Raw genomic sequence first — 13,902 nt, 5'->3', positions numbered from 1 at the left:
CCTGCTGGGTGTCGCCCAACGGTGCTGATTAATCATGTAGAATTGGAAAATAAACAGAAAATGACAGCTGATTTCCTGGTCAGAGGATGATTGAAGCACATCTGGCATTTTCCATGGCAACAATGGCCTCAAACCTTGTCATACTGCAATAAGAGGTCTTCATCATTGTGTTGAGTATCTCTACGTCAAATTGTGTTGATTCTTTTGAGTTGCAATAAATGAATGTTCTTGTTGCTACGGCTAGTGGTAATATCGGTTCAGTTGTGTGCTGCAGACTCCTTTCTAAAGGCATCTGTTTCCCTCTCTCTGTCCCTCTCTTCCTCCATGCCCATCCCTCTGTCTGTGCTCCCCCTCTCTACTCTCCTCCCTCCCATCCTCCCTCTCAGGCTCGGCTGCGTTGCCAGGCAACATGGCGTACTTTGGGAGTGCCCAGGATGATGTGGATCTGGAGGATGAAGATGATGAAGAGGAGGAGTGTGACGACAGGATGTCAGCTCACAGCCACAACTCAACTTCCTGTCCGTCCTCACAGCGGAAAAACAAAACAACGCCGGGAAAGAAGGTCTCCAATGGACATGGTACTACTGATCTAACATGTTGTTTTGATACTCACTACTGATCTCCATGTTGTTTTGGTAGTCACTACTGATCTCCATGTTGTTTTGGTAGTCACTACTGATCTACCATGTTGTTTTGGTAGTCACTACTGATCTACCATGTTGTTTTGGTACTCACTACTGATCTCCATGTTGTTTTGGTACTCACTACTGATCTCCATGTTGTTTTGGTAGTCACTACTGCTCTACCATGTTGTTTTGGTAGTCACTACTGATCTACCATGTTGTTTTGGTACCCACTACTGATCTCCATGTTGTTTTGGAAGTCACTACTGATCTCCATGTTGTTTTGGTAGTCACTACTGCTCTACCATGTTGTTTTGGTAGTCACTACTGATCTACCATGTTGTTTTGGTAGTCACTACTGATCTCCATGTTGTTTTGGTAGTCACTACTGATCCACCATGTTGTTTTGGTAGTCACTACTGATCTCCATGTTGTTTTGGTAGTCACTACTGATCTCCATGTTGTTTTGGTAGTCACTACTGATCTACCATGTTGTTTTGGTACCCACTACTGATCTCCATGTTGTTTTGGAAGTCACTACTGATCTCCATGTTGTTTTGGAAGTCACTACTGATCTACCATGTTGTTTTAGTACTCACTACTGATCTACCATGTTGTTTTAGTACTCACTACTGATCTACCATGTTGTTTTAGTACTCACTACTGATCTACCATGTTGTTTTAGTACTCACTACTGATCTCCATGTTGTTTTGGTACACACAACTGATCTCCATGTTGTTTTGGTACCCACTACTGATCTACCATGTTGTTTTGGTACTCACTACTGATCTACCATGTTGTTTTGGAAGTCACTACTGATCTACCATGTTGTTTTAGTACTCACTACTGATCTACCATGTTGTTTTAGTACTCACTACTGATCTACCATGTTGTTTTAGTACTCACTACTGATCTACCATGTTGTTTTAGTACTCACTACTGATCTACCATGTTGTTTTAGTACTCACTACTGATCTACCATGTTGTTTTAGTACTCACTACTGATCTCCATGTTGTTTTGGTACCCACTACTGATCTCCATGTTGTTTTGGAAGTCACTACTGATCTCCATGTTGTTTTGGTACTCACTACTGATCTACCATGTTGTTTTAGTACTCACTACTGATCTACCATGTTGTTTTAGTACTCACTACTGATCTACCATGTTGTTTTAGTACTCACTACTGATCTACCATGTTGTTTTAGTACTCACTACTGATCTACCATGTTGTTTTGGTAGTCACTACTGATCTCCATGTTGTTTTGGTAGTCACTACTGATCTCCATGTTGTTTTGGTACACAGAACTGATCTCCATGTTGTTTTGGTACTCACTACTGATCAACCATGTTGTTTTGGTACTCACTACTGATCTACCATGTTGTTTTGGTACCCACTACTGATCTACCATGTTGTTTTGGTACTCACTACTGATCCACCAGGTTGTTTTGGTAGTCTCTACTGATCTACCATGTTGTTTTGGTAGTCACTACTGATCCACCAGGTTGTTTTGGTACCCACTACTGATCTACCATGTTGTTTTGGTACTCGCTACTGATCTACCATGTTGTTTTGGTACTCACTACTGATCTACCATGTTGTTTTGGTAGTCACTACTGCTCTACCATGTTGTTTTAGTACTCACTACTGACCTACCATGTTGTTTTGGTACACACAACTGATCTCCATGTTGTTTTGGTACTCACTACTGATCTCCATGTTGTTTTGGTACACACTACTGATCTACCCTGTTGTTTTGGTACTCACTACTGATCTACTATGTTGTTTTGGTACCCACTACTGATCTACCATGTTGTTTTGGTACCCACTACTGATCTACCATGTTGTTTTGGTACCCACTACTGATCTACCATGTTGTTTTGGTACCCACTACTGATCTACCACGTTGTTTTGGTACCCACTACTGATCTACCATGTTGTTTTGGTACTCACTACTGATCTACCATGTTGTTTTGGTAGTCACTAGTGATCTACTATGTTGTTTTGGTACCCACTACTGATCTACCATGTTGTTTCGGTACCCACTACTGATCTACCATGTTGTTTTGGTACCCACTACTGATCTACCATGTTTCGGTACCCACTACTAATCTACCATGTTGTTTTAGTACTCACTACTGATCTACTATGTTGTTTTGGTACCCACTACTAATCTACCATGTTGTTTTAGTACTCACTACTGATCTACCATGTTGTTTCGGTACCCACTACTGATCTACCATGTTGTTTTAGTACTCACTACTGATCTACCATGTTGTTTTAGAACACACTACTGATCTACCATGTTGTTTTGGTACCCACTACTGATCTACCATGTTGTTTTGGTACCCACTACTGATCTACCATGTTGTTTTGGTACTCACTACTGATCTCCTTTTTGTTTTGGTACCCACTACTGATCTACCATGTTGTTTTGGTACCCACTACTGATCTACCATGTTGTTTTAGTACCCACTACTGATCTACCATGTTGTTTTGGTACCCACTACTGATCTACCATGTTGTTTTGGTAGTCTCTACTGATCTACCATGTTGTTTTAGTACCCACTACTGATCTACCATGTTGTTTTGGTAGTCACTACTGATCTACCATGTTGTTTTGGTACTCACTACTGATCTACCATGTTGTTTTGGTAGTCACTACTGATCTACCATGTTGTTTTGGTAGTCACTACTGATCTCCATGTTGTTTTGGTACTCACTACTGATCTCCATGTTGTTTTGGTAGTCACTACTGATCTCCATGTTGTTTTGGTAGTCACTACTGATCTACCATGTTGTTTTAGTACTCACTACTGATCTCCATGTTGTTTTGGTAGTCACTACTGCTCTCCATGTTGTTTTGGTACTCACTACTGATCTACCATGTTGTTTTGGTAGTCTCTACTGATCTACCATGTTGTTTTGGTACTCACTACTGATCTCCATGTTGTTTTGGTACACACAACTGATCTCCATGTTGTTTTGGTACCCACTACTGATCTCCATGTTGTTTTGGAAGTCACTACTGATCTCCATGTTGTTTTGGTAGTCACTACTGATCTCCATGTTGTTTTGGAAGTCACTACTGATCTACCATGTTGTTTTAGTACTCACTACTGATCTACCATGTTGTTTTAGTACTCACTACTGATCTACCATGTTGTTTTGGTACACAGAACTGATCTCCATGATGTTTTGGTACCCACTACTGATCTCCATGTTGTTTTGGTACTCACTACTGATCTACCATGTTGTTTTGGTACTCACTACTGATCTACCATGTTGTTTTGGTACCCACTACTGATCTAGCATGTTGTTTTGGTACTCACTACTGATCTACCATGTTGTTTTGGTAGTCTCTACTGATCTACCATGTTGTTTTAGTACCCACTACTGATCTACCATGTTGTTTTGGTAGTCACTACTGATCTACCATATTATTTTGGTACTTACTACTGATCTACCATGTTGTTTTGGTAGTCACTACTGATCTACCATGTTGTTTTGGTACTCACTACTGATCTACCATGTTGTTTTGGTAGTCACTACTGATCTACCATGTTGTTTTGGTAGTCACTACTGATCTCCATGTTGTTTTGGTACTCACTACTGATCTACCATGTTGTTTTGGTAGTCTCTACTGATCTACCATGTTGTTTTAGTACTCACTACTGATCTCCATGTTGTTTTGGTAGTCACTACTGCTCTCCATGTTGTTTTGGTACTCACTACTGATCTACCATGTTGTTTTGGTAGTCTCTACTGATCTACCATGTTGTTTTGGTACTCACTACTGATCTCCATGTTGTTTTGGTACCCACTACTGATCTCCATGTTGTTTTGGAAGTCACTACTGATCTCCATGTTGTTTTGGTAGTCACTACTGATCTACCATGTTGTTTTGGTACCCACTACTGATCTACCATGTTGTTTTGGTACCCACTACTGATCTACCATGTTGTTTTGGTACTCACTACTGATCTACCATGTTGTTTTGGTAGTCACTACTGATCTACTATGTTGTTTTGGTACCCACTACTGATCTACCATGTTGTTTCGGTACCCACTACTGATCTACCATGTTGTTTTGGTACCCACTACTGATCTACCATGTTGTTTCGGTACCCACTACTAATCTACCATGTTGTTTTAGTACTCACTACTGATCTACCATGTTGTTTTAGAACACACTACTGATCTACCATGTTGTTTTGGTACCCACTACTGATCTACCATGTTGTTTTGGTACCCACTACTGATCTACCATGTTGTTTTGGTACCCACTACTGATCTACCATGTTGTTTTGGTACTCACTACTGATCTACCATGTTGTTTTGGTAGTCACTACTGATCTACTATGTTGTTTTGGTACCCACTACTGATCTACCATGTTGTTTTGGTACCCACTACTGATCTACCATGTTGTTTTGGTACCCACTACTGATCTACCATGTTGTTTCGGTACCCACTTCTGATCTACCATGTTGTTTTAGTACTCACTACTGATCTACCATGTTGTTTTAAAACACACTACTAATCTACCATGTTGTTTTGGTACCCACTACTGATCTACCATGTTGTTTTGGTACCCACTACTGATCTACCATGTTGTTTTGGTACTCACTACTGATCTCCTTTTTGTTTTGGTACCCACTACTGATCTACCATGTTGTTTTGGTACCCACTACTGATCTACCATGTTGTTTTAGTACCCACTACTGATCTACCATGTTGTTTTGGTACCCACTACTGATCTACCATGTTGTTTTGGTAGTCTCTACTGATCTACCATGTTGTTTTAGTACCCACTACTGATCTACCATGTTGTTTTGGTAGTCACTACTGATCTACCATATTATTTTGGTACTCACTACTGATCTACCATGTTGTTTTGGTAGTCACTACTGATCTACCATGTTGTTTTGGTAGTCACTACTGATCTACCATGTTGTTTTGGTACTCACTACTGATCTACCATGTTGTTTTGGTAGTCACTACTGATCTCCATGTTGTTTTGGTACTCACTACTGATCTCCATGTTGTTTTGGTAGTCACTACTGATCTCCATGTTGTTTTGGTACTCACTACTGATCTACCATGTTGTTTTAGTACTCACTACTGATCTCCATGTTGTTTTGGTAGTCACTACTGCTCTCCATGTTGTTTTGGTACTCACTACTGATCTACCATGTTGTTTTGGTAGTCTCTACTGATCTACCATGTTGTTTTGGTACTCACTACTGATCTCCATGTTGTTTTGGTACTCACTACTGATCTACCATGTTGTTTTTGTAGTCTCTACTGATCTACCATGTTGTTTTGGTACTCACTACTGATCTCCATGTTGTTTTGGTAGTCACTACTGCTCTCCATGTTGTTTTGGTACTCACTACTGATCTACCATGTTGTTTTGGTACTCACTACTGATCTCCATGTTGTTTTGGTACTCACTACTGCTCTCCATGTTGTTTTGGTAGTCTCTACTGATCTACCATGTTGTTTTAGTACTCACTACTGATCTACCATGTTGTTTTGGTACTCACTACTGATCTACCATGTTGTTTTGGTACTCACTACTGATCTCCATGTTGTTTTGGTAGTCACTACTGCTCTCCATGTTGTTTTGGTACTCACTACTGATCTACCATGTTGTTTTGGTACTCACTACTGATCTCCATGTTGTTTTGGTACTCACTACTGCTCTCCATGTTGTTTTGGTAGTCACTACTGATCTCCATGTTGTTTTGGTACTCACTACTGATCTACCATGTTGTTTTGGTAGTCTCTACTGCTCTCCATGTTGTTTTGGTACCCACTACTGATCTACCATGTTGTTTTGGTAGTCTCTACTGATCTACCATGTTGTTTTGGTAGTCACTACTGATCTACCATGTTGTTTTGGTAGTCACTACTGCTCTCCATGTTGTTTTGGTACTCACTACTGATCTCCATGTTGTTTTGGTAGTCTCTACTGATCTACCATGTTGTTTTGGTAGTCACTACTGATCTACCATGTTGTTTTAGTACACACTACTGATCTCCATGTTGTTTTGGTAGTCACTACTGATCTACCATGTTGTTTTGGTAGTCACTACTGATCTCCATGTTGTTTTGGTAGTCACTACTGATCTACCATGTTGTTTTAGTACTCACTACTGATCTCCATGTTGTTTTGGAAGTCACTACTGATCTCCATGTTGTTTTGGTAGTCACTACTGATCTACCATGTTGTTTTGGTAGTCACTACTGACCTACCATGTTGTTTTGGTACTCACTACTGATCTCCATGTTGTTTTGGTACTCACTACTGATCTCCATGTTGTTTTGGTACTCACTACTGATCTCCATGTTGTTTTGGTAGTCACTACTGATCTCCATGTTGTTTTGCTACTCACTACTGATCTACCATGTTGTTTTGGTAGTCACTACTGCTCTCCATGTTGTTTTGGTACTCACTACTGATCTCCATGTTGTTTTGGTAGTCACTACTGGTCTACCATGTTGTTTTAGTACTCACTACTGATCTACCATGTTGTTTTAGTACTCACTACTGATCTACCATGTTGTTTTGTTCACCTTCTTGTTCAGTCAGTCAGTCAGTCACTCACTCACTCACTCACTCACTTAGTCGTTTGCTTGGTTTGCTCACAATAACTCAGTCAGCCAGTTACGTCACTCACTCTTTCCCAGACGTCGTTCTACTCTACCTAGTAACAGAGCCTAGAGGCCCATACTGTATAATTCTCCCTCACCAATCAGAAGAAGCCTAGTTAATTACAGCTCTGTCTCCTCTCACACCATGAGTTGATGGGGAGCAGCCCAAATCTATAGTGCACTACTTTTAACCAGGACCCAGGCCAAAAGTAGTGCACTACAAACCATGTACTCAATGATCCGCGTCCACAAACAGAGCTCCATCATCCTCCCTTTACACACACACACACACACACACACACACACACACACACACACACACACACACACACACACACACACACACACACACACACACACACACACACACACACACACACACACACACACACACACACACACACACACACAACCTGTATGCATAGCACCAGGCGTTATTCACTTCAACTGAAGCAAAGTATACACAGTCCTCACCCAGAGCTCACCCAGGGCCTGGGTCTTAAAGGTTCAGCAGCTCTCACCCAGGGCCATGGGTCTTAAAGGTGCAGCAGCTCTCACCCAGGGCCATGGGTCTTAAAGGAGCAGCAGCTCTCACCCAGACCTCACCCAGGGCCATGCATATTAAAGGTGCAGCAATGTTTGTACAGTATACATATAGAGTTCCATATAGAACCTATGGTTGGACATATATAGTTCCATATAGAACCTATGGTTGGACACAGAGTTCCATATAGAACCTATGGTTGGACATATAGAGGTCCATATAGAACCCATGGTTGGACATATAGAGTTCCATATAGAACCTATGGTTGGACACATAGAGTTCCATATAGAACCCATGGTTGGACATATAGAGGTCCATATAGAACCCATGGTTGGACATATAGAGTTCCATATAGAACCTATGGTTGGACATATAGAGTTCCATATAGAACCTATGGTTGGACACATAAAGGTACATATAGAACCTATGGTTGAACACATAGAGTTCCATATAGAACCCATGGTTGGACATATAGAGGTCCATATAGAACCCATGGTTGGACATATAGAGTTCCATATAGAACCTATGGTTGGACACATAGAGGTCCATATAGAACCTATGGTTGGACATATAGAGTTCCATATAGAACCTATGGTTGAACACATAGAGTTTCATATAGAACCTATGGTTGGACATATAGAGTTCCATATAGAACCTATGGTTGGACATATAGAGTTCCATATAGAACCTATGGTTGGACATATAGAGTTCCATATAGAACCTATGGTTGGACATATAGAGTTCCATATAGAACCTATGGTTGGACACATAGAGGTCCATATAGAACCTATGGTTGGACATATAGAGTTCCATATAGAACCTATGGTTGGACACATAGAGGTCCATATAGAACCTATGGTTGGACATATAGAGTTCCATATAGAACCTATGGTTGGACACATAGAGGTCCATATAGAACCTATGGTTGGACATATAGAGGTCCATATAGAACCTATGGTTGGACACATAGAGGTCCATATAGAACCTATGGTTGGACATATAGAGTTCCATATAGAACCTATGGTTGGACATATAGAGGTCCATATAGAACCTATGGTTGGACATATAGAGGTCCATATAGAACCTATGGTTGGACATATAGAGGTCCATATATAACCTATGGTTGGACACATATAGACCTCCTCTCCTCTGCCCTCAGTTGTTCTATGGGCCTACAGAGTCCGAGTCACAAATGGCACCCTATTCCCTTCATAGTGCACTACATTTAACCAGGTCCCATCAGCCTATTCCCTCTATAGTGTGGCAGGTAGCCGGCAGGTAGCCTAGTGGTTAGAGCGTTGGGCCAGTAACCGAAAGGTTGCAAGATCGAATTCCCGAGCTGACAAGGTAAAAATCTGTTGTTCTGTCCCTGAACAAGGAAGTTAACCCACTGTTCCTAGGCTGTCATTGAAAATAAGAATTTGTTCTTAACTGACTTGCCTAGTTAAATAAAGGTTAAATAGTGCACTACTTTTAACCAGAGCCCTTAGTTTTTGACCTATGGGCCCTGGTTACTATAAAGGTAATAGTCTGCCATTTGGGACACAGCCAGAGTGGAGTACAGTGTTTGAGGAAGTGTGTCTTGGGACGGATGTGAACATGCTAGGTCTTGTGCAGACAGTCAGTAGTATGTATGGAGGGGGGGGGGGGGTGAAACCAGAGACTGCCGTCAACTCAGCTGGAATCCTGGAGCAACCAGACTCCCTCCACACACAGCTCTGACCCCATCTTACAGAGAGAGAGAAACTTACTGTGGAGGTCAAAAGTTGAGCTCATGTTTATTCTGTCAACTATGATGGATGGATGAAGGAGGAGGAGGAGAAGGAGGAGGAGGAGTGCTTGTCTACATGTTGGACATACACTTAAATCAGCCTGGCCAGAGTTGAGGAAGGGATGTGTGTGTGAGCATTTGTTTGTGTGTATGAGTGTGTGTGAGAGCATTTGTTTGTGTGTATGAGTGTGTGTGAGAGCATTTGTTTGTGTGTGCGAGTGTGTGTACTGTATACAGAGGGTGTGTGTGTGTGTGGGTGCTGAAAAGTGCTCTGTGGGAAAGCCAAACGTTACCCGGAGCCAGAGTGTTGGTCCTACACACGTTGAGGGAACCAGAGACTTCTCCCAGCTAGAGCTTGTGCCAAGTAGGACACTTTAATATGCTGCACTGGCGGGAGGCCAACTGCTTAGCGTAAAATACAGCTCCCTCAGGCAGATATAGAGCACCGCTTTCACTGATTAACTGACCCAACAAACACTATTTCTCTGTTTCACTATAATCTTACTTTCCAACATTGGACACTTTCTTTTCAGTAGGCCTATCATAACACTACTTGGAGTTTGAAAGCTGCAGGATATTTGAATGGATGGATTTTAGATTTTAATATAACCTTGGGTGGTACTAGATGTATTTTGTTCCTAGTTTCAAAGAGATATTGAGTGCCGTTGAAATTAAAGCGTCATAAAGAAATGGTATTTGTCACTGTTCAAATAGGTGTTTGTTAGAATGACACTTCTGGGAGCACCATAGTGAGTCACTGAAAGCTTTTTAACTGATTTGATTAAGCACCGTCTTTTCAACGTACCGTCTTTTCAAAGCACCGTCTTTTCAACGTACCGTCTTTTCAACGTACCGTCTTTTCAACGCACCGTCTTTTCAACGCACCGTCTTTTCAACGTACCGTCTTTTCAAAGCACCGTCTTTTCAACGTACCGTCTTTTCAAAGCACCGTCTTTTCAACGTACCGTCTTTTCAACGTACCGTCTTTTCAACGTACCGTCTTTTCAAAGCACCGTCTTTTCAACGTACCGTCTTTTCAACGTACTTTCAACGTACCGTCTTTTCAACGTACCGTCTTTTCAAAGCACCGTCTTTTCAACGTACCGTCTTTTCAACGTACTTTCAACGTACCGTCTTTTCAACGCACCGTCTTTTCAACGCACCGTCTTTTCAACGTACCGTCTTTTCAACGCACCGTCTTTTCAACGTACCGTCTTTTCAACGCACCGTCTTTTCAACGCACCGTCTTTTCAACGTACCGTCTTTTCAAAGCACCGTCTTTTCAACGTACCGTCTTTTCAAAGCACCGTCTTTTCAACGTACCGTCTTTTCAACGTACCGTCTTTTCAAAGCACCGTCTTTTCAAAGTACCGTCTTTTCAACGTACCGTCTTTTCAAAGCACCGTGTTTTCAAAGCACCGTCTTTTCAACGTACCGTCTTTTCAACGTACTTTCAACGTACCGTCTTTTCAACGCACCGTCTTTTCAACGTACCGTCTTTTCAACGCACCGTCTTTTCAACGTACCGTCTTTTCAACGTACTTTCAACGTACCGTCTTTTCAACGCACCATCTTTTCAAAGCACCGTCTTTTCAACGTACCGTCTTTTCAAAGCACCGTCTTTTCAACGCACCGTCTTTTCAAAGCACCGTCTTTTCAACGTACCGTCTTTTCAACGTACCGTCTTTTCAAAGCACCGTCTTTTCAAAGCACCGTCTTTTCAACGTACCGTCTTTTCAAAGCACCGTCTTTTCAACGTACCGTCTTTTCAACGCACCGTCTTTTCAAAGCACCGTCTTTTCAACGTACCGTCTTTTCAACGTACCGTCTTTTCAAAGCACCGTCTTTTCAACGTACCGTCTTTTCAACGTACCGTCTTTTCAAAGCACCGTCTTTTCAACGTACCGTCTTTTCAACACACCGTCTTTTCAAAGCACCGTCTTTTCAACGCACCGTCTTTTCAACGTACCGTCTTTTCAAAGCACCGTCTTTTCAAAGCACCGTCTTTTCAACGCACCGTCTTTTCAACGTACCGTCTTTTCAACGTACCGTCTTTCTAACGCACCGTCTTTTCAACGTACCGTCTTTTCAACGTACCGTCTTTTCAAAGCACCGTCTTTTCAACGTACCGTCTTTTCAAAGCACCGTCTTTTCAACGTACCGTCTTTTCAACGTACCGTCTTTTCAAAGTACCGTCTTTTCAAAGCACCGTCTTTTCAACGTACCGTCTTTTCAACGTACCGTCTTTTCAACGCACCGTCTTTTCAAAGCACCGTCTTTTCAAAGCACCGTCTTTTCAACGTACCGTCTTTTCAAGTTACTTTGGAATAATAATGTACCTGTAACTGTAACAGACATAAAACAAATATAGACATATCATAACGGATTGACAGTTGCATCCCACTGAGAACACACTGGTTGAATCAATGTTGTTTCCACGTCAATTCAATGAAATGACGTTGAACCAACGTGGATTAGACGTTGAATTGACGTCTGTGCCCAGTAGGATAGCTCTTAACACACATGACAGATAGACTGACACTGCTATCATAGTTATCAGCTTAGGCATTGTCTTCCGTATATTATTCAAGTGTGAAATATGGTTTATCTGAGAAGCTTCTGCATAGTTTGAATAGCTAGCCTACTTTTGTTTGTCCATTTAGTGTGGTATTTATGGTTTGTTAATAATAGCTGCACACACATTCAGTGTGGATGTGGCTTTGGCCACAACACGTTCAAGGTTAATGTAAGGATAGAGTAAACAGAAAAGTTGTAAAACTGATGTTGAAAACAGTGTAAACAGTCCATACATTTCATCGTTCTCATTCTGTGTTCCAGTGTTGAATGGCCACTGCAGGTCCTTACGGGGGAAGGAGCTCTTCCTGAGGCCCAGAGGGAGAGAGGCTATCCAGGCCAGAGAGAGGGCTGAGAGGGGAGAGGCCCGGAGGGAGAACCACAGGACCTCTACAGGACCCCCAGCCAGGACCTCCAGCACCACCCACAGTCTTCGCCACAGCAGGCCCACCCAGGAGCACCCAAAGCAGGTACACCAGGGAGACACAGATGGGCTGGGATGGAGAGTACCTGGGCTGAATCCCAAATGGCACTCTATTGAATATTCTCGATGTAGTGTACTACCCTTGACCAAGGCCTATAGGGCTCTGGACAAAAGTGGTGTACTATATAGGGAATAGGGTGCCTTTCGGGACAGATTAAGTGTGTGTCTGATGCCAGCGTGCCAGTCTGTTAGTGTTGGCCCCAGTATTCTGTCGCGGCTGGAGGGTTTACATTTCATGTCCTCCTGGTACAGCTTCCTGTTGGCTACAGACATGCTGACCTCTCTCTCTCACTCTCTCTCTCTCTCTCTCTCTCTCTCTCTCTCTCTCTCAAACCAGACTTCCCCTTCCCCTCGGCCGTAACTAACCCCTCAACGTTTACAAATCTGATCTGTAAGGTTTAAGGAAGCAGTATGGTGGAAACTCCACCACTACACTGCTGACATAGTCACATTGTTCTGTATGGCAACTGGGAGCAGTGATGCCCTCTGGTGGGCGGAGTGGGATGGTTCCCTCATTCTTCCCAGCAACACTCAGCCCCTCCCCGACACACAGACTCCTTTATGTAGAGGAATAATACTGACAGTTACTGGCTTCATGTACATAACCTTGGCAGACATACGTCATTATGAATATTTAGCATGAGTGCTATTTGAAACACATATCAATTTGGGTCTTCATTCAGTCTCTGATCCAAATGGCACCCTATACCCTAAGTAGTGCACTACTTTTGATTGGTGCCCTATGGGCTCTGGACAAAAGTAGGCAACTATATAGGGATTAGGATGCCATTTGGGACACAGTCCTGATCTCCTTTGTGCATCTGCTGTTGTATAGGAGGGATGCCAGAAACCTCTCCCTGTCCTTGGCAATACAACAGGTGACAGATTGTCTGGTGTCCTGTCCACCTTGGTCTGGAACTAATCAACTACACCTCAGTAAGAGAGGAGATCTGAAGTCTGTAATGTTCCACTACTGTATATGATCAGCTTAAAACGTGGACCGAGCAGCTATAGATATAGAAGGAGAAGACATGCTGGACCTAGGTATAAATGATGGAGCTAGGTATAAATGATGATGGAGCTAGGTATAAATGATGATGGAGCTAGGTATAAATGATGATGGAGCTAGGTATAAATGATGGAGCTAGGTATAAATGATGATGGAGCTAGGTATAAATGATGGAGCTAGGTATAAATGATGATGGAGCTAGGTATAAATGATGGAGCTAGGTATAAATGATGATGGAG

General features: G+C 42.2%; 1 protein-coding gene across 3 annotated transcripts in view; it reads left to right on the top strand.

Annotated features, from left to right (window-relative positions):
- jarid2a (jumonji and AT-rich interaction domain containing 2a) overlaps nucleotides 1-13,902 on the top strand; it is a 144,853-nt gene that overhangs the window by 80,251 nt on the left and 50,700 nt on the right. For all 3 annotated transcript variants that reach the window (XM_082975902.1, XM_082975901.1, XM_082975903.1), the window contains exons 5-6: nucleotides 387-578; nucleotides 12,435-12,640. In XM_082975902.1, the coding sequence (XP_082832028.1) occupies nucleotides 387-578; nucleotides 12,435-12,640 (398 nt within the window). The remainder of the gene's footprint in view (nucleotides 1-386; nucleotides 579-12,434; nucleotides 12,641-13,902) is intronic.

Source organism: Salmo salar, chromosome 05 (assembly GCF_965601325.2).
Source record: "Salmo salar chromosome 05, fSalSal1, whole genome shotgun sequence".
In the NCBI taxonomy this organism is placed as follows: domain Eukaryota; kingdom Metazoa; phylum Chordata; class Actinopteri; order Salmoniformes; family Salmonidae; genus Salmo; species Salmo salar.
This window is presented reverse-complemented; position numbering and strand designations above follow the sequence as displayed.